General features: G+C 39.6%; 1 protein-coding gene across 1 annotated transcript in view; it reads left to right on the top strand.

Moving 5' to 3' along the window:
* LOC124044015 (titin-like) overlaps nt 1-25,334 on the top strand; it is a 124,504-nt gene that overhangs the window by 5,932 nt on the left and 93,238 nt on the right. Inside the window, exons 16-55 of the mRNA XM_046363318.1 lie at nt 30-110; nt 237-504; nt 601-861; nt 1,816-1,842; nt 1,973-2,029; nt 2,119-2,175; nt 4,185-4,238; nt 4,647-4,721; nt 5,189-5,254; nt 5,529-5,603; nt 5,857-5,928; nt 6,721-6,858; nt 7,065-7,208; nt 7,449-7,559; nt 7,887-7,979; nt 8,406-8,615; nt 11,029-12,453; nt 12,679-13,284; nt 13,599-13,892; nt 14,103-14,177; nt 14,276-14,353; nt 15,056-15,091; nt 15,316-16,815; nt 17,313-17,369; nt 18,766-19,161; nt 19,535-19,804; nt 19,910-20,185; nt 20,284-20,423; nt 20,559-20,685; nt 20,777-21,046; nt 21,197-21,463; nt 21,612-21,875; nt 21,976-22,115; nt 22,319-22,445; nt 22,571-22,837; nt 22,964-23,230; nt 23,343-23,609; nt 23,701-23,840; nt 23,963-24,089; nt 24,813-24,955. Coding sequence (XP_046219274.1) covers nt 30-110; nt 237-504; nt 601-861; nt 1,816-1,842; nt 1,973-2,029; nt 2,119-2,175; nt 4,185-4,238; nt 4,647-4,721; nt 5,189-5,254; nt 5,529-5,603; nt 5,857-5,928; nt 6,721-6,858; nt 7,065-7,208; nt 7,449-7,559; nt 7,887-7,979; nt 8,406-8,615; nt 11,029-12,453; nt 12,679-13,284; nt 13,599-13,892; nt 14,103-14,177; nt 14,276-14,353; nt 15,056-15,091; nt 15,316-16,815; nt 17,313-17,369; nt 18,766-19,161; nt 19,535-19,804; nt 19,910-20,185; nt 20,284-20,423; nt 20,559-20,685; nt 20,777-21,046; nt 21,197-21,463; nt 21,612-21,875; nt 21,976-22,115; nt 22,319-22,445; nt 22,571-22,837; nt 22,964-23,230; nt 23,343-23,609; nt 23,701-23,840; nt 23,963-24,089; nt 24,813-24,955 — 9,348 coding nt within the window. The remainder of the gene's footprint in view (nt 1-29; nt 111-236; nt 505-600; nt 862-1,815; nt 1,843-1,972; nt 2,030-2,118; nt 2,176-4,184; nt 4,239-4,646; nt 4,722-5,188; nt 5,255-5,528; nt 5,604-5,856; nt 5,929-6,720; nt 6,859-7,064; nt 7,209-7,448; nt 7,560-7,886; nt 7,980-8,405; nt 8,616-11,028; nt 12,454-12,678; nt 13,285-13,598; nt 13,893-14,102; nt 14,178-14,275; nt 14,354-15,055; nt 15,092-15,315; nt 16,816-17,312; nt 17,370-18,765; nt 19,162-19,534; nt 19,805-19,909; nt 20,186-20,283; nt 20,424-20,558; nt 20,686-20,776; nt 21,047-21,196; nt 21,464-21,611; nt 21,876-21,975; nt 22,116-22,318; nt 22,446-22,570; nt 22,838-22,963; nt 23,231-23,342; nt 23,610-23,700; nt 23,841-23,962; nt 24,090-24,812; nt 24,956-25,334) is intronic.

Genomic DNA, 25,334 nt, shown 5'->3' with positions numbered 1-25,334 from the left:
GTTCTGCTTTGTGTTTTGATGTGATTTAGGAACTGGAGAGAGAGAGAGAATCGGACGAGGATTTGGCTGCTCTTGTGGCTGATTTGCAAAAGAGAATGGAACGTACTGAGGTAGGTTCCTCATTAGCTACCACAATGAAATGTCTGACAATGACAACAGCAGTAATTATCATATATTATATGCATATTTATTTACATGAATGTCTAAGCACATATGTCTTCTTTATTTGTTTGCAGCCTGTCACTGTGAATAAGGACATAACAGATCAATCTACAGTCACCAACAAGGTTGCCACCTTTGAGTGTGACATCAAGATCAACTTTCCAGAGATCACCCTGTCCTGGTACAAGGGAACTCAGAAGCTTGACAACAATGAAAAATACGAAATCAACATTGTTGGTGACAGTCACATTCTGAAGATCAAGCAGTGTCAAATCAAAGACCAGGGCAACTACCGTGTTGTATGTGGCCCACATATCTCCAGTGCCAAACTGACTGTTATCGGTGGGTATCTATGGTTCTGCATTTGTTTATTCAGTCCTTTATACTGTATCTGTAAATACTGACCGACATGCATATTTGTTCGTTGTGTCTTTACAGAGCCTGAGGTTGAGAAACATCTGGAGGAAGTTGTGTGTAAGGAGGGGCAAACATGTACACTGTCTTGCCAGTTTTCTATCCCTAATGTCAAAACACAGTGGTTTAAGAATGGAAAGCTTTTAGAAATGAAGGGCAGATACTCACATGAGGTGGTCAACAAGATTCAGAGGCTGTCGATTAAAGACCTCCAACCAGAAGACCACGGACGCTATGCCTGCAGATATGACAACCTTGAATCAACTGCAGATCTATGGGTTGAAGGTGTGTATAGATTAAACCACATAATAATTGGTTGCTGTTGCATCTCCCATCATGTTGTAGAGTGGAGAAGATCACCCCAAACTAACCTCTTTTTTTCTTCATCACTTATTTTGTCACTAATCTTTAAATGTTGTTTTTTTTCACTCTTTTTCTCTTTTTTTGCACTTTTGATTTGACGTACTCTTTTTCTTCCTGGAACTCTACTTTCTTACACTTGTTGGTCTTGGAACTTTGCCACAAACCAACATTTCTGTCTTTCTTCATTTCTTTCTTGTCTTTTGACTTTTTGTCTCTACTTTCATCTTATTGAATCACCCATCATGATCTGTTGAACACTTCTAACTGCATATCTATTCTCCATTGTCTAATTTGACTTGAATTTGCACAATGAGTTTGAATTATGAGAATAACCAGAAATATTAAAATCGAACTAAATTCATCACCACGTTATCTGTTTTAGCTGAACAAATTCACTTCACCAAACGTATCCAGAACATTGTGGTGGGCGAACGCCAAGCAGCCACCTTCGAATGTGAGGTGTCTTTCGACAATGCCATCGTTACATGGTACAAAGACACTTGGGAACTCAGAGAGTGCCCAAAGTATAACTTCAGAAGCGAAGGCAGAAGACACTTTATGATCATCCGCAATGTAACCAATGAAGATGAAGGTGTGTAGAGTTGCGTCAAACAAGCATTTTATGGATTTCTTTATTCTCGTTACCCAGATGAATACATCAGAATGGATTATTAAATCATCTTCATGACTAATCCTTTAGGCGTTTACTCGGTCATTGTGAGGTTGGAGCCCAGAGGGGAAGCTAAAAGCACAGCTGAGCTTTATCTTTCAGACAAAGGTTGGTATAGTTGTTAGCATTTGTTTTTGTTTTCCAGCTGTCTGTATCTCATAGTGGCCTTAATTCAGTTTTTAATATTTCATCTTCCTTTTTCACAGAAATTGAATTAGCAGGGGTACCCCATGGTAAGTATTTGATTTCTAGCTACACAACCTCTCAAATGTATCACAATTCCTAGTCAACGTATCTTAAATATGTAACTTATTTTATATATACTGTATCTTTGATATTTAAACCAAATTCAACATCTGTTAGATGTCCCTGATTCATCAATACGAATCCCTGATATGCCATCTTCAGTTACTCTAAAAGGTAAGAATGGGACATAAGATTGGCATTAATTATATAAATCTAAACTAACCTAATTCATGAGAACTCAACATCTATATGTTTTTTTAAAGAATCTTCTGAATACTATTATGAAGAAGAGATGGAAGTGAGAGAGTTGGAAATGAGAGGTATATGGCCTTGCATTCGTTTATATTAAGTGTCTTTCCATCACCATCAAACCACTAAAATCATCATAAAATAATTCACAAACGTTTGATTATTGTGCAAGATTTACATCATATTAATAGTAACCATCACCATCATCAATTTAACTATCTCCATGTTTTCACAATTATTCATGCTTTTGCATAAAATCAGCAAAAAAAAGAAACGTCCTCTCACTGCCAACTGCGTTTATTTTCAACAAACTTAACATGTGTAAATATTTGTATGAACATAACAAGATTCAACAACTGAGACATAAACCGAACAAGTTCCACAGACATGTGACTAACAGAAAGTAACAGTCAGTATCTGGTGTGGCCACCAGCTGCATTAAGTACTGCAGTGCATCTCCTCCTCATGGACTGCACCAGAGTTGCCAGTTCTTGTTGTGAGATGTTACCCCACTCTTCCACCTGCAAGTTCCCAGACATTTCTGGGGGCAATGACCCTGGCCCTAGCCCTCACCCTCTGATCCAATAGGTCCCAGACGTGCTCAATTGGATTGAGATCCGGGCTCTTGGCTGGCCATGGCAGAACACTGACATTCCTGTCTTGCATGAAATCATGCACTAAACGAGCAGTATGGCTGGTGGCATTGTCATGCTGGAGGGTCATGTCAGGAGGAGCCTACAGGAAGGGTACCACATGAAGGAGGAGAATGTCTTCCCTGTAACGCACAGCTTTGAGATTGCCTGCAATGACAACATGCTCAGTCCGATGATGCTGTGACACACCGCCCCAGACCATGACGGACCCTCCACCTCCAAATCAATCCCGCTCCAGAGTATAGGCCTTGGTGTAACGCTCATACTTTCTATGATCAACGCGAATCTGAACATCACCCCTGGTGAGACAAAACTGCAACTCGTCAGTGAAGATAACTTTTTGCCAGTTCAGTCTGGTCCAGCGATGGTGGGTTTGTGCCCATAGGCGACGTTGTTGCCGGTGATGTCTGGTGAGAACTTGCCTTACAACAGGCCTACAAGCCCTCAGTCCAGCCTCTCTCAGCCGATTGCGGACAGTCTGAGCACTGATGGAGGGATTGTGCGTTCCTGGTGTAACTCGGGCAGTTGTTGTTGCCATCCTGTACCTGTCCCGCAGGTGTGATGTTCGGCTGTACCGATCATGTGCAGGTGTTGTTACACGTGGTCTGCCACTGCAAGGATGATCAGCTGTCCATCCTGTCTCCCTGTAGCGCTGTCTTAGGCGTCTCACAGTACAGACATTGCAATTTATTGCCCTGGCCACATCTGCAGTCCTCATGTCTCCTTGCAGCATGCATCTTTCTTTTGGTGTTTTTCAGAGTCAGTAGAAAGGCCTCTTTAGTGTCCTAGGTTTTCATAACGTTGACCTTAATTGCCTACCGTGTGTAAGCTGTTAGTGTCTTAACAACCGTTCCACAGGTGCATGTTCATTAATTGTTTATGGTTCATTGAACAAGCATGGGAAACTGTGTTGAAACTAATTACAATGAAGATCTGGGTTATTTGGATTTCTACAAATTATCTTTGAAAGACAGGGTCCTTTCTTTTTTTGCTGAGTTTATTACCCAGGAAATGTAAAACTTATAGTGTATTTGAGGTTTAAAAAGGCTTCTGAAATTTGTAATTTCCACTTTGTAATTTCAGAATTGATTTTTCCTTACGAAAATGTATCAACCCCAACAAAATTGGCCATTAATTATAATCCACATAATAATTCACATTTCTTGTTGCTGCACAATTATTTTCTGCCTGTAGCAAACTGGCAAATTAAGATCCTACATCTGTACATGTTTGTACAACTTAGTAACATGACCTAACACTTCAGTCAATAATAACCAAGATCAATTTAACCAATTTCATTTGAACATGTTCAGACAAGTTGGTACACCTAAAAAGATTATTCAGTATTGTAACACGACCTAACCAATATTCCAGCATTTCCCACTGCTCATCTAAACCATTTTTTTTTCATTGTTACTCTTTATTAGAGTATGAAAGCTGGACAGAAGAGACAGTAGTGCAGAAAATCTCTACAACCACAGGTATCCCTTAGAATAGATGTTACCATTGCTGTTTATGTCTGTTAGCAGCTAACTCAAGTGACCAAACGGTTCATCTTTAACGTTCCACCTTGAGCCACATTGGTATTAACATGTGTGGTGCTTAAAAGCATCCTTGTCTGTCTGTATGTTTGAGTCACTCTTTTAAAAAATCTTGAAACAGAATGTATGGGCTACTCTTTGTATGTGTGATCGTACCATAGTGTGCTAGCGTGTGTTTGTGTGTGCGGAACACGGTCACAAATCCCACGTCTTTCTCTCTCCTTTGTTGTCCCACAGGAGTTATTTCATTTCTGTGTCTATATTTGTGTGTTGTAACCATAAACCTCTATCCTTAGCTAACGTGCCTTGTTGAACAATTATACTAATATATTGTCATTGTCTTATCAGCCCCGAGAATACCTGTTGAGGAGGAGTCCGTCCAGAGTAAGAAGGTTGGAATGAGGGAGGAAATGCCACAAAAAGGTATTAAAAGAACAACGTTTGTCTGTCTTGGCTTACAGCAATGTTATGGCAAAGTTGGCAAACATGTTCATAGTCTTGTTCATGTGTCAGTTGGTAAACTCTTTAACAGCTTCTTTTTTAATGAGATGTACACAGTCGGCAATGTTTTGGCAAAATAAGTTCATGATCTTTGTTCATGTGTCATTTATGAAACTCTGTTTCTTTTAACCGTGTCAAAGGTTTTCCCTGCCATGTCATGCTCAGTTTCTTTCCATGTCTTGCTTAGTTTAACTTGGTTTGTACTTTCAGTATTTATGATATTTGATTCTTTGCTCTTAAGTTGATCACGCATAGTGGCTTATCTGTTTGTCTGTATTGTCTTCCATAATATATGTGCTTCTTTGGCAAGTACCTTACATGCGAATGCATGGATGTCCACAGTAGATACTGCTTTGCTACATTGGCTAACACAATGAGTGTCTTTAAAGTTTCTGAAGTGCACAAGAAACCCGAGGAGAAGGCTAAACCAGCTGAGGCAGCAGTACCACATAAAGGTATCTAAATATCTGCATTTCTAAATGATATTTTGTGTTGATCTGGTTGATGTGTGTACATGTTGATAACTTACCCAAGTATGTCTCTCTTGTTGAAAAAAAACTCAATTTGAAAAGAAGGGCTTTTACTATAAATATTCTACTTTTGCATGACTGTTTGTCTGTGTAAAGTAACCAATGTCCACTACTGTAAATTACATTATACGATTAATTATATTTGTCCCTGCACATTAACTCAGTGATAACTTGTACTTACTGTGATGATATTTCCAAGTACCTGAAGCCAAAAAGCCAGTGGAGGAGAAGATAACTGCAGAGGTTGTCCCAGAGAAACTTCCCTCTCCAAAAGGTATAGTCTTAAATCAGAAATGATGTGCTTGTCTAACGATCTTGTCATGTTTGTCATGTATTCTTAATGTTCTTTTAACTAAATCTGTGAATTTGTTTGTTTTAGTTGATTGTTTTTGTGGTTGTTGTACGTGAACCTTGTTTTCTTCAACTTAGTGTCCGTAATTATTTTGTATTTATTTGCATGACTTCTATAACCAATATTGTGCTCTTTTTATTTTGGTGTATGTAATTGCTCACTTGCAATATCTTAGAAGAACATGAAGAAGCAAAGGCACCTTTTCATAAGCCAGCTGAGAAACCTGAACAGGTTCCATTAAAGAAAGGTATATTGCATTTTTCCATGTGCTTCAGAAATGCTCCTACTGCTGCTGTTGTAGATCTTATGATGTTCCGTCTCTGTCCTGAATATTTTCAGTTGTCTGTCTCTTAATACCATATCTTCTTGTTATCACGTTTTAAGGTATGACCCGGGTGCAGACAGTGTTGAAGAACGTTTATTCTTTAAACAGGGGCAGGCAAACGACAGGTCAGGTCATGCAGGGGTCATTAATCCAGAGTGGGTGTAAGGCACCGGAACAACAGGCTCAGGATCAGGTCAGGCAGTGGTCATTAATCCAGAGAGGGTGTAAGGCACCGGAACAACAGGCTCAGGGTCAGGTCATGCAGGGGTCATTAATCCAGAGAGGGTGTAAGGCACCAGAACAACAGGCGGGCTCAGGGTCAGGTCAGGCAGTGGTCGGTAATCCAGAGTAGTGGGGCAAAGGTACAGGATGACAGGCAGGGTCAGGACAGGCACAGCACACGTATAAATAAGAGGGGTGGAGACAAGCACAAAGACAGGGGAAACAGATTAGGGCGTGACACTTGTCAGTCTCTTGTCTGTCTATTTCACAGTTTCTAAATCATCTATGTAGCACGTTCTAACACTATATGTTATTATCCCAAAGGATTCTGTGTGAATAAGCCTGTGTGACTAAGTTTATTCACTTCTGTCACTTTGTGCATTGAGTTGTCTCAATCATACTCTTGTCCCATGCTTTTATGGGTTTCACTCTTGTCCTCGGTTTTTCTTGATAGCCCATAGTTTCTAATGTTGATGTCTGTATTACTTGAAGATGTCCCTCAAGCTGCACCCCATGTTGCGGAGCCAAAAGCTGAGCCAAAACCAGAGCCTAAAGTTTCACCTGTGGCTAAGGTTGAACCTGAACCGAAGGGTGCACCTGTAAAGAAACCAGAGAGTCCACCATCCAAAGGTATTTCCTGTCATGTCTTGTTTTGTGGAGTATTTATTCCCCTCTCTATGTCACCTTTCCTTTGTGTAATTGTATGTATATTATATATTATTATGTTTATATAGCATCTAACATAGAAGTTCATTTTTATTTTGTGTCATATCTGTATGTAGTGTAATTATTACCTTGGTATGTGAACTCTAAATCAAAGTGCATGTTACTTTAAGTTCCTGAGAAAGCTAAGAAACCAGAGGCTTCAAAACCAGAACCAGGAACGCCAGCAGCAGTTAAAAAGCCAGAGACTGCACCTACTCCTTCTCATAAGGAGCCAGCGCCTACTCCTGCTGCAAAGAAGGTCCCATCACCACAAGGTATCAGTTTCTCTCAAAAGAGAGGCAGCTTTCTGAGTCTTTTAACAACTTGTATGCTCTTTATACTCTTCTGTTTGTCAGTCCATCTTTGTCTGTCTGTGGCATTACAAAGTTTAAGACTATGTAATGTCACGTATTTTGAATCCGTATTTGTTGTTTTCTTTGTCAATTTTACGTCTGTTTGTTGTGCTTTCATCACAGCACATTGTATATTACTGACAATTTGCATATTCTTTGAAGTGCCAGAAGCACAAAAAAGACAGGAGGTAACTCCACAGAGACCAGCTACCATCCCTCAAAAAGTGGCCAGAGAGGACATAGAGCCTCATGTGCAACCTGTGCCAGAACAAGGTATACACAATATAGGTTGACAATGCTTCTCCCGTTAATGTTTAATGGCTTTCTTCTAACCAACCCCAGCTTTGAACATCTATGTCTTGTCTATGTTCACATTTGGTATCGTCTAGCTTCTACGTCACAGAGTTTGTCTTTTGAAATATTTATGCACAACTGAAAAGTATTTTCCCCAGTTGCTTAATTTTGTCTCGTCATAATCATCGTCATACAGTCTTACCACTCAATAGAGTGTGACTTGTGCAATGTCTGTGTTTGAAATGACTTTCTTGAATATCTTCATTGTATATGCATGTTTTTAACAATCTTAAATGGTCTTTTAAGTTCCTGTGGAAGAAAGAAAACCAGAACCTCTTAAGGTTGCCAGAAAGCCTGAATCAGTTATTGTGACGCCAAAGCAAGATACACCGCAAAAAGGTAGGGATTTATGCACTGACTTATGTACTGTACTGTACATACAGTTTACTGTGATGTCTTAAGAGTCTTCTTGAACTATTCTTTGTCTTAAGTTTACCATATTCCGGCTCTCCTTTTTCCTCCGTTTTCCGTCTGTTTGACAATCTAGACACTTTAAAGGGTAACACTAACTATCATCATGAAGCTGACTTAATGGTGTTACAATATGACATAATATTAGACTTATAGTTTATCATAAGTTGTTAAGACTGTTTTAGATATGGGTCATGTTATGTTTGTGACCATGTTGACAATATGTTTGAAGTAAAGTGTTGCATGCGTCGCCACGTGACGTTCTGTTTGTCAGATTTGTTGTGTTATGCAACAACCCTTTTGTCACTCTTCCGTGTTGCCAATGTCTAATGCGTGTCTTGTATGTGCTTCAAGTAATGGAGCCCAAACAAAAGCCTGTACCTGTTGAGAGGGTACCTGAGATAAAACCTACTGAAAAGGTAACTGTTGAGAGGGTTCCTGAGAAGAAACCTACTGAAAAATTACCTATTACTAAACCTAAAAAGGAGATGGAAGAAGAAAAGAAAGTTCCAACTTCAGAAATAGAAGTTATGCCACAAAGAAAAGGAACTCCGCCAGACACAGGTATTCTAAATGTGCTCTATGTTAGTGGTGTTCAATTGATTAAAATCTTATTTCACCTCCAAATGTAGATATCAGGTGCATAATGGCATGCCAGTACTACTTTCTTTTATCTGTGTTGTTAAACCCAATGTTTGTCTTTATGTTGTGTTTTGTCGTTAATCTCTTGCGACCTCCATTTGGTGGGAACTCTTAAAAACATCTTTACAACTTCAAGTGACTTCTAGTCTTCCGATGGCTGAGAAAAAGAGATCTTCGAAAACTCACGAGACGTGGGAGGTTTCCGACACGATGGAGAGAGCTCCTCCAATAGAAGAAGTCTTTCAGTATGAAGAAGCAGGGCATGAATATGAAGAGGTGTCATATGAGAACAAAGGTGATATATTGGACAATAGCACTACATCGACATTCCAACAGAAGATTTCAGTGACCACAAAAGATATCCTTCCAGAAAAATTATCTGTCCAAAAAGAGAAAAAGTCAGATATGAAACATGAACCATCTCTTAGTGAGGTATCCAAGACGAAAGATAGAGCTACTAAGGTTTTTACTACACCGAAACCAGAGGAAAGAAGTTCTGTTGAAATTAGATCTGATTTAGAAGCAGATTTACCAGCCAAACAGGATCGATCTCCTCAGAGGGAGTCTCATGAATCATCCACAGAAGGAGAAGAAACACTTCTCAGGAAAAGTGTTTACACTGCAAGTTTAGTGTCTAGAGAGGAAGAAGGTACAGGCATCAAAACTAAGGGAACTCGCTTTGTTGATGTAGTTGAGTTAAAGACAGAACAGGCTACAATTGAAGATATACCTATCCATCAAGTAGTTCAATCTTCAGAAGAACATTTTGTCCAGAAAGCTGCCATAGTTACTATAAATGACAGTGTACCTATAAAGAAGGATACTGTATCTTTGGAAGTATTAAATGATGAAAAAGTGGACACTGAACTACAAAAATATGAAGTTTCCATCATGAAGCAAGGGAGTGCTAGTATGAGGGAAGAAATATTTATGAAAAGGTCTCCTAATATGCATCAGGTAGTTAAGGGTGAAAGCGAGGCTATAGACACAGATAAAACAGTGGACAAAAAGAAAACAGACATTGTAAAGAAAAAGGAAATGACCACCAGGGTATCAGACAAGAAGGAAAAGTCAGGCGGAAGACAGGAGATTCATGTTAAAACAGATTATAGTTCTCCAAGAAAATTATCTCCCCAGGAACATGAAGAATATGTTTCAAAACAAGAGGCATCTATTATGGATGTTTCAGAGAATATAAATGCAGCCACAGATATTATTTCCCCCAAACCAACAGCAAGAAAGGAAACTGACATTCGATCTAACCAAGAAGGTATTGCTCAATCAGTAGAATGCAAAGGACCAGTAGAATCTTCTATCAGAGTAGAATCAGTAATTGAAGAAATATCAAATATACAAGTTAATACAAGAAAGGACAAAGTACATTTGTCAGAAGGTATCTCTCCAATAAAAGCACTGTTGCCCAAAGAGAAAGGACAGGGATTAGTTGGTACTGAAGAGATACCTTGTACTGTTGAAAACTTCCAATCAAAGAAACAAGTAGTTGAGAAAGGCAAACCTTCCAAAGTAATTCAATCCAAGGAAGAAACCTTTAAGAAGACCCTTACTATGAGAAAGGAACTCAGTGAAGAGATACCCCGTACAAATGAGGATATCCAGGCAAAGAAACCGGTTATAGAAAAGGGCAAACCTTCAAAAGTAATTCAATCCAAGCAGGAAACTTTTAAGAAGACTCTTACTACGGGAGAGGAAACCACTGAAGAGATTAGAATTGAGGTCATCCAACCTAAGAAGCAGGTAGTTGAGAAAGACAAACCTGCCAAAGTAATTGAATCCAAGGAAAGGGCTGACAAGACACTTACTATGAGAGAGGAGCCCATCGAAGAGAGACCTGTTACAGTTGAGGACATCCAAACTAAGAAACGGGTGATTGTAAAAGGCAAACCTGTTAAAGTAATTCCTTCTGAAGAGGAAACACTTGACACACAAGAGGAGGAAAAGATATCTTCAAAAGCCTCGCCTTCAAGAGGTATACTAAGTAAATCTAACATGTTTCATCTCATCATCTTGTCGGGAAAATCATCCGTCAATTCCATTTCACGCTTAGTTTGAAATCAAACTTTTTTTGCCCAGTATTATTCATAAAGTTGCTTCATTCCAGTGTTTGCCATCCCATATCAACACATCCTCTTAGTGCTCAAAATCCACAGCTCTTGCGTCATTCTTGCAATTCTCTGTTGTTTGTGTCTATGTTTTGTGTCTTTTTTGGATTGTGTTTTCTATTTCATCACATCTTTTTTGATATTGTATTGGTGCTCCACTGCTTATCCCAATCTGTAGTATCTTGATCTTGACCATAGTATAATTTCATTTCAAGTACCAGCAGAGAAGAAGGAATCACCTCCACACCCTGTTGAACCACTTACAAAGAAAGCGTCTCAGCTAGAGAAAACTGTTGTTGCTGAAGGGGTGAAAGAATCTGAGCCATTTGGAAAGAATTTGGCTAAACCAGAGTCTAAGCCAGAACCTAAGACAGTAGCTAAGACAGAGCCTAAACCAGAGCCTAAGCCTAAACCAGAAGTTAAGCTAGAGGCTAAACCAGAGAAGAAGGATGTTACTGAAGTAGAGGTGAAAGAATCACCTCCACAGCCTGCTGTGGTGTTGAAGACAGAGCCTAAGCCTAAACTAGAGGTCAAGCCAGAGCCTAAGGCTGAGCCAGAGGCTAAAGTTGACACCAAGCCTAAATCAGAGCCTAAACTAGAGGCTAAGCCGGAGCCTAAACCAGAGCCTAAACCAGAGTCTAATTCAGAGGTTAAGCTAGAGGCTAAACCATCAAAGAAGGCTGATACTGAAGTAGGGGTGAAAGAATCACCTCCACAGCCCGCTTTGGTGTTGAAGACAGAGCCTAAGCCTAAACTAGAGGCCAAGCCAGAGCCTAAGGTTAAGCCAGAGCCTAAGCAAGAGGCTGAGCCAGAGGCTAAAGTAGACACTAAGCATAAATCAGAGCCTAAACTAGAGGCTAAAATAGAGTCTAAGCCAGAGCCTAAACCAAAGGTTATGCCAGAGCCTAAGCCTAAACCAGAAGCTAAGCCTAAACCAGAGCCTAAGTCTAAACCAGAGGCTAAGCTTGAACCTAAACCAGAGGCTGAGCCAGAGGCTAAAATAGAGACTACACCTAAATCAGAGCCTAAGCTAGAGGATAAAATAGAGGCTACGCCAAAGCCTAAACTAGATGTTAAGCCTAAGCCAGAGGCTAAACCAGAGCCTAAATCTAAACCAGAGTCTAAGCTTGAACCTAAACCAGAAGTTATGCCAGAGCCTAAGCCTAAACCAGAAGCTAAGCCTAAACCAGAGCCTAAGTCTAAACCAGAGTCTAAGCTTGAACCTAAACCAGAGGCTGAGCCAGAGGCTAAAATAGAGCCTACGCCTAAATCAGAGCCTAAATTAGAGGCTAAAATAGAGGCTAAATCAAAGCCTATACCAGATGTTAAGCTTAAGCCTAAGCCAGAGGCTAAACCAGAGCCTAAATCAAAACCAGAGTTTAATCTTGAACATAAACTTGAGGCTAAACCAGAGAAGACTGTTCTTACTGTAGGGGTGAAAGACTCACCTCCACAGCCCCCTGAGCCACTAATAAAGAAAGTGACTACACCAGAGAAGACTGTAGTTGCTGAGGAGCTGGAAGAATCACCTCCAAAGACACTTGTAAGGAAAGTGGCCAAACCAGAGTCAAGGCCAGAGAAGAAGGCTATTACTGAAGATGTGTTTCTTTCAAGTGAAGAAGAGGCTGCAACTCGAAAAGGTATAACAAGGGCAATCCTTGAAATACAAATCTTCACTCTTGCGTCACTCTTAAAATCTTGCTTTTTGTTGTTGTTTGTTTGTATGTTGTTTGTGTGTACATTTTGTGTAATTATGTTTGGGATACTTCCTTATTTGTTTATCCTTATGTGTTTGCATTTGTATTTTCTTGATGGTTCACTTCTGTAGTATGTTGTTCTTGACCATAATATAACTTTATTTCAAGTACCAGCAACGGAGAAGGAATCACCCCTACAACCTGTTCGACCACTTACAAAGAAAGTGCCTAAACCAGAGAAAACAGTTGTTGCTGAGGAGGTGAAAGAATCACCCCCAAAACTGGCTGAGCCACTTGTAAAGCGAGTGTCTTTAGCAGAGTCTAAGCCAGAGAAAACTATTGCTGAAGAGGTGAAAGAATCACCTCTTAAGCCGACTGAGCCACTGGCTAAGAAAGTATCTAAACCAGAGTCTCAGCCAGAGACTAAGCCAGAGAAGGCGGCAAAGAAAACAGCTATTGCTGAGGAGGTGAAGGAATCACCTCCAAAGCCCACTGAGCCACTTCCTAAAAAAGTGCCTAAGCCAGAGACTATGGTTATTGCTGAGGTAGAATCTCCACCAAAGACTACTGAGCCACTTGCAAAGAAGGTGGCTAAGCCAGAGACTAAGCCAGAGACTAAGCCAGAGACTGAGCCAGAGACTGAGCCAGAGATTGAGCCAGAGACTAAGCCAGAGACTAAGCCAGAGACTAAGCCAGAGACTAAGCCAGAGACTAAGCCAGAGACTAAGCCAGAGAAGACAGCTAATGCTGAAGAAGATGTTATTCCCAAAAAAGGTATAACGAGAAATTCTTGAAATGCAAATCTTTAATCTTCACTCTTAAAATCTTTATATTTTGTGTGTTATGTTTGTGTTTATGTTATGTGTTTTTGATGTTTTTCTCTGTCTTTGTGTGTGCTATGTTTATATTTGATATAGTCTTACTCTGATACTTTCTCAGTGGTCCAATTCATACCGCAATCTGTAATATCTTGATTTGTCAGGTTGTTATTGTGAAGAGAATGTGTTCTCAATGACTTACCTCGTTAAATAAAGGTAACATTAAGTAAAGCAGAATTGACTTTGACCATGGTATCATTTTATTTCAAGTTCAGGCAAGGGAATCACCTCCAAAGCCTGCTGAGCCTCTTGCAAAGAAAGTGCCTGCACCAGAGAAAACAGCTATTTCTGAACAGGTGGAATCACCTCGAAAGCCTGCTGAGCCACTTCTTAAGAAAGTGTCTTTGCTAGAGTCTAAGCCTGAGCCTAAGTCTGAACCTAAGCCAGAGAAGAAGGCTGTTGCTGAGCCTCCAAAGCCAGTGGAGCCACTTGTAAAGAAAGTCTCTAAGCCAGAGAAGAAAGCTGTTGCTGAAGTGGTGTCAAGTGAAGATGTTGCTGCCCAAAAAAGGTATAACAAGGACAATCCTTGAAACACAAATCTTAAATCTTAAACATCTTGCTATCCTGTCTGTTATGTGTATGTGTGTTATGTATTTTGGATATTATGTATTATCTGTTATGTGTCTGTGTGTTGATGACATGTTTCTTCTCAGTGGTTTAATGCTTATCCCAACATGCACTGTCTTGATTTTGAACTTTGTACAATTTTATTTTAAGTACCAATAAAGGAGAGCCAAACATTTCCAAAGCCCACAGAGCCACTTGCAAAGAAAGTCAGTCCTCTTGAAGGTAAATGTCTGTTTAATGTTGCATCATGTATGTTCTTCAAATACATTCGTGAATGAATGTTTCTTGGGCAAATATAAATCTTAAACATTCCTTTGAAGCTCCTCAAGATAAGAAAAAGACTACACAGGACACAAAGCCTGCCTTCCAAGTGCAAGAACAAGATGATACGGAGACAGGTATTCAACAACAACAAAAATTCACAAAAATAAAATGACAAACTAATATCTCGAAAACCACACCATCCAAATACTACTAAGCATTCTATCTAAAGCCTCATTATAGTCCTAGAGGGTTGAGGCTAACATATTTTGCTTGTTTTTTTCTTCAAGTCACCTAAACGTGTTTGCATTAATCTCATTCAACAAAGATGGTTGTCTCTTCGATCCACAAAAACATTCCTGTTCTTTGTCCAGTCTCGTTATAATGTTTTATGTGCATGTTATACTATTCAAATCAGGTAGGTGCCACCTCTAACCACCTTCATAGCAATGCTGTGGTTCTGTATGTAATATCACATCATGTTAAATGTCTTACTAAGTTCTCGTCCTAAAATTAATTAGTGAATGTGAGCATGTCATAGTTTCCCTGTTATATCTTCACTTGATAGTATTACTTCAGTCGTCTTCATCTTTGATTGGTTATGGGAGGAAATTCCCTTTGGAATTCCCAATTGGTTCCACAAGATAATGTCTAATACCATTCAAAGAGAAAAGTGAATCAATTTCCTTAACTGATTGGGCTGGTTATACAACTCCCCTCAATCACATCTCAATGTCCTGACCATACTTGATACATTGAGGCTTGTATCCCATATATCTTCAAATGAATGTGAATCTTTGTACTAAACAGTGTTTACTTTTCCTTAATTCCCCTACTAGGTGAAGGCAAGCAGGCACCTGGACCTGCTAAGAAAGGTATGATGAATACTTTACATTTCACTATTCCTTGCATATAAATAAATATCCAGCACAACATTTTAAATATACAGTCGAATTTCCTACTTTATTGTTTTCTGTGAGTTTTGTTTGTGTGCTGTCTTGTTTGCTGTATAGCTAAATCTCAGTGTTGGATGTGATGTTTTCAATGTTGTTATCTTGTTAAGTGAGCTGTTATGTGTAATATGAAACCTTTACTGCAGTTCTCCGACAAAAAGCAAAAATTCATGTTGAGAAAGAAGAAACACTTGTACTGCCAACCTTGAAGAAAACAACCAGGATATCCAAAGATGTGGAGCAAGAACAGGAGATCATATCACTGAAGAAAGTGCCTTCAGTCCCCTTCGAAGATCAGCCAGCGCCACCAAAGAAACCTCCTCCGAAAATTACGAAGCATACAATCCATGACTTTGAAGAGAGAGTGTATGAAGAAGTTGAAGTAACAACATATGAAAGGTATGAGGCAGAGCAAATCGACAAGACAGATAAAATCAGCCAGATACCTGATGGAGCTCAAATAAAGACACCTAAAGAGGTTGAAACAAAAGACTCAACTGAGGACAAATGGTCTCGGAAGACCATCCCCAGAGATGAAAAAGAAGAGGACAAAATTACTTTAAAGAAAGCTCCCAAGGGTGTGAAAGAAGAGGAACCAACAGACCCCAGTTTAGCCCTAAAGAAAGTGTCCAGATTGCCATCAGATGAAAAAGGAGAAGAAACTGTGAAGTTAAAACCGTTCCAAAAATCTCCTAAAGCAGGAACCGTTGAGCCAGAGAAGGACAAGTACAAAGATAAGGAATCTGGGGCTTTCAAAAGAGGTGAGAGACCATCAAGAGATGAAGACATCAAAGAACCTGCTGATCGTAAGAAAGCTGATAGAGTTCTTAGTGCTAAAGAAGAGTCACAGGCAGTCAAATTAAAACCAGTGCCCAAAGTTCCTGAAGATGAACAAGTCCAGGATTCGGACAAACCACTGACAAAAGTGAAAAGGATTACAACACAGGAGCAAGAGAAGGAAGATGTTAAATTGAAGCCATTTTCAAAGTCACCTAAAGCTGACACTGAAGCTGTGAAGCCTGAGAAGGAGCCTGATAAGAAGAAAGAGGCTCAAAAAACCCTTCAACAAAAGCCAAGTCCTCCAAAGACAGCACCCATAAAGAAAATGGAAAAGAGTCCTAAAGAGGAAGAGCCAGTACAGTTAAAAAAGGTTGAGCAGGTGCCAAGAGAACAAGAGGACAAAGAAAAAGATAAACCCTCAAAGCATGAAGAGACACTTAAGAAAATGGTAGAACTGAAAAAGACTCCTTCACCTAAGGTTGAAAGACCAAAGCCAAAAGAAATAGAAAAAATTACTATGGAGAGGAAGCCCAGTGCGGAAAGGACCAAAAAGCTACCCAAAGAAGTTTCACCAAAAGATTCATTTGAAGGTGTTACCCTCAAAAAAGTTTCAAAGAAATCACCACAAGAGGAAACTGATGGAGCACCACTGAAGAAGGTGCCGGCAATGAAAGAGCTTTCCCCTAAAGCTGTACAGTTACGAAAGATCTCGACTCAGCTGGAGGAGGAAGTATTTGAGGAGGAGCCAGATGTTGAGGAGGAATCTGACAGTGAAGGTTGGGGATGGGAACTTGCCCCTCGTGATAGTCCTGGATCCACAGAAGATTTGGGAGAGGAAGGTGATGCACTTGGAATGCCAAGACGAGGTGAGATGAAGGCTGGAGCGAATCACCATTGAAGAAAAAGTCCTTAACCCCAAATAATCTCCACCCATTTTCATCTGAATGTTTTCATTTTCTACATGTTAATGTTTTTCATGAATTCGTATTGTTTCTTCATGTCCATCATTTTCATCAGAAAAAGTATTTCATCCTAAATAATCTTCAACCATTTCCGTCTTAATGTTTTTATGTTCTATGTGTTGTTTGTCATCATTTTGTGTTGTTTATCAGTCAGTCTCCATGTTTCTATTAATTGTCTGTCAATCCATGTAAAAAGCACATGTTTGGCATGCTGTTTTTCCACATGGTGTCTGACATTGTGTATTATATACCCATCTACTATCATCCATTGTGAATTTGTTTCCATCCTCACCTGTCTTTATTTATCTCTCTATTGTATGTACAATTCTGAGCAAAATATTTAAAAGGGATTTGAATGTGATCTCTCTTTACGGTATAGTCATTTTAAATATCTTAAACAGATGGAAAGCCAGCAGAAGAAGCAGGCACAGGCAGAGGTAGAGGTAGAGGCCTCAAAGGTAAGACTGGTTACATCCATGTGAAAATAATAACTTTTTTAGAGTGCAGCGTCAGCACACTCTACTCTCAATGTTCTCACTGTAACTTGTTTTGAATAGTTATATAATAACCAACATTTTGCACGGTTCAAACTTTAAAACGGGCAGAATGATTCAACTTAAATTGCTTGTCAACAGCTTTTTAATATAATTTATACTTTTTAAACTGTTAACCTTTTTGTCCTCCCCAAAGCCTCCATCCACTTCCATGGGATGTCTTCAACATTATAAACTTCCCATAATTCAGCAATGACATCCAACATTCTATCCACTGTCAACACTTGCTTTTGATACAAATCAGCTACTTTGACCACTTTTCTAACAAGTTAGACAAAACTTAGTCTATAACCAGGTTTCCGTTCAACCTTTTTATGCGAGTGAAGTACATGTCGGATAAAAAATGTCACAACAGGCCTGATGAAAAATCTATTTTGTCGACAAAACAAAATATGTTAGACAAGGTGGGATCTTTTTGTGTCGGTAAAATGAATGATGTGAGAAATGGCGGTGGAACTATTTTATCAAACCAGGGTCTGTAATGACACCTCTAGCACTGAGATGCAGTTTCTTAGACCGCTGCGCCACTCGGGAGCCCCCCCCCAAGTGCAGTGATAATGCAAATGGATCTGTTAACACGCATTTATCATGTATTATCTTGGATAACAAGCACCTATCAACACATACAAACTCCCTGTTTTATGAAGGGTACTATCTCACTACTATTTCTGTGATAGTCCCTAGCCTGATTCTACTTCACTAGCGCACATTTTTCAACACAAGCCAGTAGCATCTAAAAATGTAAACTTCTAAACTTCTTCAAACTACCATGAAATGCTGTACCTACGCACTCACATTATCTATTAGGAAAAATATGTTTCTAGTTTAACACTGTAAGTGTTACAAATGTATTAGTTTGAACATTTGAACACTTTTAAAGTTGCGCTATGCAGAAATCGCTCCTCCATTTCTTGGTTGCTAAAACTCTTAATAGTTCGCCTAATGTCAGTTTATGTGACAAAATAAGATAGTATAGTGTAGAGAATCATTGTACCATCTAAACCACCGTGAAATATAGTTTCCATAACCAAAAATAATGTTGTTGTGTCAGCTGTTTCAAGCTGGTGTACAAAACCAAAAGTAAAAGATGCAAAAACAAAACTTAGGAATGGGAAGCATTGAAATAGTGCACATAGAACAGATCTACAGCTTCTTAGACTTGCTTTCAAGTAGAATGATAGATCTATAACTCACATTTCTATGTGAATTTGGTCAGTTCGCCCAAAACATTACATATCGACATTTTAACTGATGTAAACAGGCTAAACATCTAATTTGTGTAATTGTGTCTGAATTGTAGCAGGCAAAACCCCATCCCCTGGTGAAGGCAGGGGTAGAGGACTGAAACCCGGTGGTGGAGGAGACAAACCACCCGATGCTAATCCGTTCGGATTCCAGCTTAAGGCAGTTCCACTGAAGTTCACGAAACCGCTCAAAGACATAGTGTTACAAGAAGGGGACGCTGTTGGTGCTTCTGCTACGTTTGAGTGTGAGGTTTCACCTTCTACTGCAGTAACTACATGGATGAAAGATGACAGCAACCTAAGAGAGAGTCCAAAACACAAATTCACCTCTGATGGCAAAGATCGCAGACTAGCCATTATTGACGTACAACTTTCTGACACTGGAGAATATACCTGTGTAGCCAAGCTGGGCAATAAGGAAAAGACAACAACCGCTAAACTCATTGTTGAAGGTACTTCAGATAATTATGAATTTATGTATTTATAAGAATCTTATTTTTTTAACAAGATCATGTAAACCACTGAAAAGTTGATCACAATTAATGTACAGCTAATGTAGCTTAAATAAAAAGGTTTTACTTAATGTTTTGTTTTATATTGTTTTATAAAAATGTATACCGTATAACTACACAATTTTATGGAAAGTACTCCCTTTTTGATAAAGTATTCCTTAATCTATGTAGCTTCTATGTCAGATTTAAGTTGCACTGATTATTACATGTATGTATTATTGATATGGGTTGATGCATTTTACCTTTACATTTTGATGCAAATAACTTGTATGTAAATAACGACCTCATATTAACCCAATACTTCCGCATTCAGAACTGCCCGTGAAGTGGGTGAAGGAGCTGGATGAGGAGACGTCAGTCCTGAAGGGGCAGCCTATGTACCTGACCTGTGAGTTGAACAAGGAGAGAGAAGTGACCTGGATGAAGAGTGGTAAGATCCTCAAAGTAATCCCTGGAAAGGTGGCCATCAACGTCATTGGAATGCAACACGCCGTTACGATCCAGAACACGGGCAATGACGACGCTGGAATCTACGCATGCGAGTGTGAACTCATCAGGACCAAAACAACTGTCAAAATCATTGGTTTGTAGATAATTCCCTAAATAAGCTGTTGACACCTACCAACGATATAAATATAGTCAATCTGTTCATCTATGTATGAAAATTGATTACATCTTAATTTTACAGAAATTATCAGAGACTGGTTGGTGAAACCATTGAGAGATCAGCATGTGAAACCCAAGGCCACTGCCACTTTCAAGTGTGAGCTCTTCAAAGAAACCCCCAACTGGAAGTTTTTCAAAGGCAACGATGAGATTACTAATGATCCTACTGACAAGACTGAGGTCAAGAAAGAAGGAAAAGTCCTGACTCTCACAATAAAGAATGCACAGCCCGACGATATTGGAGAATATGCCATGGAAGTTGAAGGCCACAGATACACAGCTAAACTGACTCTTGGAGGTTGGTTGCACAATCACACATATCTTGTATGTTGTTGAATCAAGGAAGGCTACCTACATGAAATGAATGCTTATTATATACTTTTGATATTTTTACAGAACGTGAAGCTCAGATCTTGAAGCCTCTCTCCAGTTGTGAGGTGGTCGAGAAAGAAGATGTTACATTTGAAACGGAGATATCTGAAGAGGATGTGCCTGGAGAATGGAAACATAGAGGGCAGGTCTTAACAAGATCACCGGTAAGACTTGTCTTATGATTTGACTGAAATATTTCCCCAGACATTAACCGTTACCTAAACTTTCAGAAAAACTGTTTTAAATGTTGAACAGTCTTCGATATCTGTTGAACTTGTTCGTTTTATTTGCATCTTCAGACATGTGAGATCAAAATGGAGGGCAAGAAACGTTTCCTCACTCTGAAAAATGTTCCACTGGACGCGTCTGGTGAAGTGTCTTATACAGCTCTGAATGCTGTCACTAGTGCTGTGCTCACAGTCAAGGGTAAGCAGTTGTTCCAAGAGCAAATGATGTATGTATGTATCGATGATGTTATGCATGTATTGATAAAGAGATAATTATTTGTATCTCCCAGAACTGGAAATGGACTTCACAGTCCCCTTGAAGGACGTGTCTGTACCTGAAAAGAAACAGGCTATGTTTGAGTGTACTATCACAAAGGATGTGCCTAAAGTCATGTGGTTTAAGGGTTCTGACACCATTGGTACATCAGACAAAAAATATGAAATAATCGATGATGGAAAAAAACACATGTTGGTCATAAACAATTGTGAGTTTGATGATGAGGGAATTTACAGTATTGAAGCCTCGGGCAAAAAGTCAACCGCTACACTCACTGTGGAGGGTAAGTGTGGAACCATTGTTATTAGATTTGACGTCCTTTGAGTGGTTTTTCGTTTGCTATCATCAAAAGTTGTTCCCTGTGACTCATTAATTAATTTCCTAGTTGGAATTTCTTTTAACTAAGTCCAATATGCACTCGTCTAACATATAGGTATCAGGCTCAAATTTGAATTGCCACTTCAGGACCAAACTGAGAAGGAAGGTAACACTGCTCGGTTTGAGCTTGAGCTCTCTCATGAGAATGTACCTGTGACATGGTACAAAAATGAAACCAAACTCCATGTGAGCCGAACCGTGCTCATCTATAGTCGTGGAAAGAAACATACACTAGAAATCAAGGAGTTGACTCTAGATGATATATGCCAGATTAAAGCAGAGGCTAAAGGAATCCCCTCAACGGCAAACCTGACTGTGATAGGTAACCCCTGCTTTGTTCCTTTATTTTCTTGTTTGTTTCTTTGTTGTGATTGAAATCCTTGAACTCATTTAAGGATTTGCACCATGCTACATTACATAAATGCAGAATACGAAACACATATCCTCCTGATGACTTTTCCATGTTCCAGAGGGTGATGCATACTTCGTAGTGAAGTTGCAGGATTATACTGCAGTCGAGAAAGACGAGGTAACTCTGGACTGTGAACTCAGCAAAGATGTCCCTGTCATGTGGTACCATAATGAGACTGAAATTAAGGCCTCTAAGATGGTAACCATAAGTGCTGAAGCGAATCGAAGAGTGTTGTCCATTAAGAAAGTGGATGACAGAGATAAGGGACAATACATATGTGATTGTGGAACGGACAAAACCATGGCAAATATTAACATTGAGGGTAAGCAATTACAAATGTTTGTCAAAGAACAAACATTTATTTTGAGAACATTCGTGCGTTTTTTTCTTGTAATTGTATTGTTCTCAATCCTGAATTGCAGCTCGAGATATAAAGATAACTCGCCCAATGTATGGCGTTGAGGTCTTTGATGGTGAGACCGCTCGTTTTGAGGTAGAAATCTCTGAAGACGATGTCCATGGCCAGTGGAAACTGAACGGAGAAGTCCTTACTCAATCCCCTGTATGTTAAATAGACCAAATAATTCTCACTGTTTTACCATTCTACCACTCATCAATTACGTGATAATTCATTCACATCCATTACGTTGTCTTGAAATATTATAATGAAAAAGTCTATAGCATTCTCCTCCTCCTTCCTCCCTTTCCTCTTCGTCTTCATCCAATCTGGACAATTTTCCACATTAATTTTACCACTACTTACAGGACATTGAAATCATAGAGGACGGTGCAAAGCACACGTTGATATTGTACAACCTCAAGGCCCCCTTGTCAGGGGAGATTGGATTTACAGCTGCCAATGCTAAATGTGTTGCTAATCTGAAAGTGAAAGGTGAGATTAAAAATAAACATTTGGTTGGTGATCTAATCTGATAATGTAAATGTAAATACTTTCAGTGGAGGTATTCTACGCATTACCACGATGCCACATTGTCTCTGTTTCCTTCTGAATTACAGAGAGTCCTATTACATTTGTTACACCTTTGAGTGATGTGCAAGTGTATGAAAAAGATGAGGCCAGATTTGAGTGTGAGGTGTCAAGAGAACCTAAGAGCTTCCATTGGTTCAAGGGATCTCATGAACTGACAGCTGATGATAAGTTTGAAATTACCCATGAGGGAAAAAGACACACTCTGGTGGTCAAATCTGCCGCATATGAGGATGAAGCTAAGTACATATTTGAGGCAGAGGACAAGAGAACCACTGGCAAACTAGTTATCCAAGGTAACCTGAAGATATTTTTTGTGCTTCCTGTTTAAATCCTGATTCAATTCATTACAAGTGATTGAAATTGATCTTCTCACGATGATGATGATGATTTAATTTCTTATGAATTGAATGTCTTATCAGGAATTCGCCTTGAGTTTGTCAAGCCCATAAAGGATGTCACTGTCAAGGAGCGTGATACGGCAGAGTTCAGTATTGAACTCTCACATGACAACATCCAGGTCACCTGGTACAAGAACGGTGTGCGTTTGCATCCCAGCAAAGTTGTGCACATGTCAGACGATGGCAAGATGCACAAATTGACCTTCAAGGAGGTGTCCATTGATGACACATCCATGATCAAAGTAGAAGCCATGGGCAAAAGCTCAGAGGCCATGCTCACAGTCCTCGGTTAGTATACCGTTAAAATCATTGAAACGTTGTTGGCGAAACAGGTGAGTTACCGTTGACGAAAGTGAAATATCACACACACAACTCATCATGGTTTCTTTTTCATCAACAGAGGGAAAGCCTTACTTCACGACAAAACTGCACGACTACTCAGTCACTGAGAAGGATGAACTGACAATGGTTTGTGAACTGAGCAAGCCCAATGCAGAGGTGAAATGGTTCAAAGGTGACCAGCAAATCACTCCCTCCAAGAACGTGGCCATCAAAGCCGATGGAAAGAGGCGTATGCTGATCATTAAGAAGACAGAGAAAGCCGACATTGGAGAATACAGCTGTGATTGTGACTCGGATAAAACTACGGCCAAGCTCAACATTGAAGGTATCCTTTAGTGTTTTTAGCTCAGAATTTGAGGGATGCAGTGTCTTTTCTTTCATTCATACAAACACTTGTCTTTGTGTTTGTTCTACAGAGCGTGACATTAAGTTTGTCAGGCCCCTGTACAGCGTGGAAGTCACAGAAACTGAAATTGCCAAGTTTGAGACTGAGATCTCTGAGGAGGAAGTACATGGTCACTGGAAACTCAAGGGAGAGGCCCTTCATCAGTCTGCTGTAAGAAAATATCCACATTATTATTACTGCATTATTGGACGTTCCTTACTACATTTCATAGTGGCTGAGAAAAAATATCACTTGATGATCACTTAGTGACTGTTTGTGTATTATCTTTCAAGGACTGTGAGATTAAGGAGGAGGGTACAAGGCATGTGCTGATCCTGTACAACGTTCGCATGGATCAGGCCGGAGAAGTTGACTTCCAGGCTGCCAATGCTAAATCCAATGCTCAGCTTAGAGTTAAAGGTGAGAATGATTTAATACACTCACACATTTATCTAACAATTAGATAAACACTGATGTGTTAATGCCACACATTGGAAGATATGCATACCATCAAGTGGGCCACCAACAAAAACATTTAAGTATCCAATAACGTTTTTTTAAATTGCCCTTAGGAGTACATTTAATCAGAAATGTGTTTATGGTGGGTTTGAATGATACATTGTCCCAACTGTTTGTTGAATAAGGAAACCCCAGAGCTTTCAGATGAGGATGTAGGCAGACATTTACAGCCCCTTTTAAGTAGGTGTCAAAAGTTTGTTTTACAAGGGAGGAAGGACTAAGGGAGAATTCCAACAGTTTGATTGACAGGGACAGATTGCCTAGTCGATGGTTTGGCAGGGCGTGGGCTAATGGCCAATCAGGTGTTGTGGCTATTTTAGAAGCCACATGCCTTATCTAGAGTGAGCTGTTAGTGATTGGCAGAGCTAATGTACAACCTGCCTTACTTCAAAGTTTTCTGCTGACCATATAGATCTCAAGGAAACTAGGTATGCAAATGAGAAAGGCCCCCCCAATGACAAGTCTCTCTGCGTTACTCCTAGTAGTTTTCCTGGATGTTTATAGGGCTCCAGAGCAGTGGCCGGCCATCATGGGATCTGCAAAAATGAGGGTTCGCAGTTAAGGATTTACTGGTTTCTCTTGGGATTTTGGAATGACTAACAATGTCTTCTCCTCAATCTAAAGCGCGAGTTATCGGCCTGCTGCGGCCTCTCAAGGATGTTACTGTTACTGCTGGGGAGACCGCCACTTTCGACTGTGAACTGTCATATGAAGGAATTGCTGTGGAATGGTTCCTAGGGGGTGCAAAGTTGGAGCCAAGTGACAGAGTAAGTGTTTATACCATCTTAAACACTTACAACAACTCAAGTAATTGATATGGAAGCATGCCAAGACTTTGAACTGTACTTATAAACAACAGTTTTTCCATATGATTGACAAATATATGTTAAACAAAGGAAAACGCTGCACACTGCTGCGTTTTCCTTTCTGTTTTCCATGAGTTTGCCTACAACTCCAGCACCTGCGGAAGTACCTGGATGTGTGCATGTTCTTCAACTTTTGACAAATAAATGTCACGGAATTTATCACCTGAATTATCACCTATTCTCATACCCCAAAATACTTGAAGTGTTTTAACATGATCTCAACTATCTCCTATGTTTACCTTAATTTTATTCAAAATGTTTGTTTAATTTAAATGCCTCT

The sequence above is a fragment of the Oncorhynchus gorbuscha genome, linkage group LG09, assembly GCF_021184085.1.
Source record: "Oncorhynchus gorbuscha isolate QuinsamMale2020 ecotype Even-year linkage group LG09, OgorEven_v1.0, whole genome shotgun sequence".
NCBI lineage: Eukaryota > Metazoa > Chordata > Actinopteri > Salmoniformes > Salmonidae > Oncorhynchus > Oncorhynchus gorbuscha.
The sequence above is the reverse complement of the archived record's forward strand: the minus strand, read 5'-3'. Positions and strand labels throughout refer to the sequence as shown.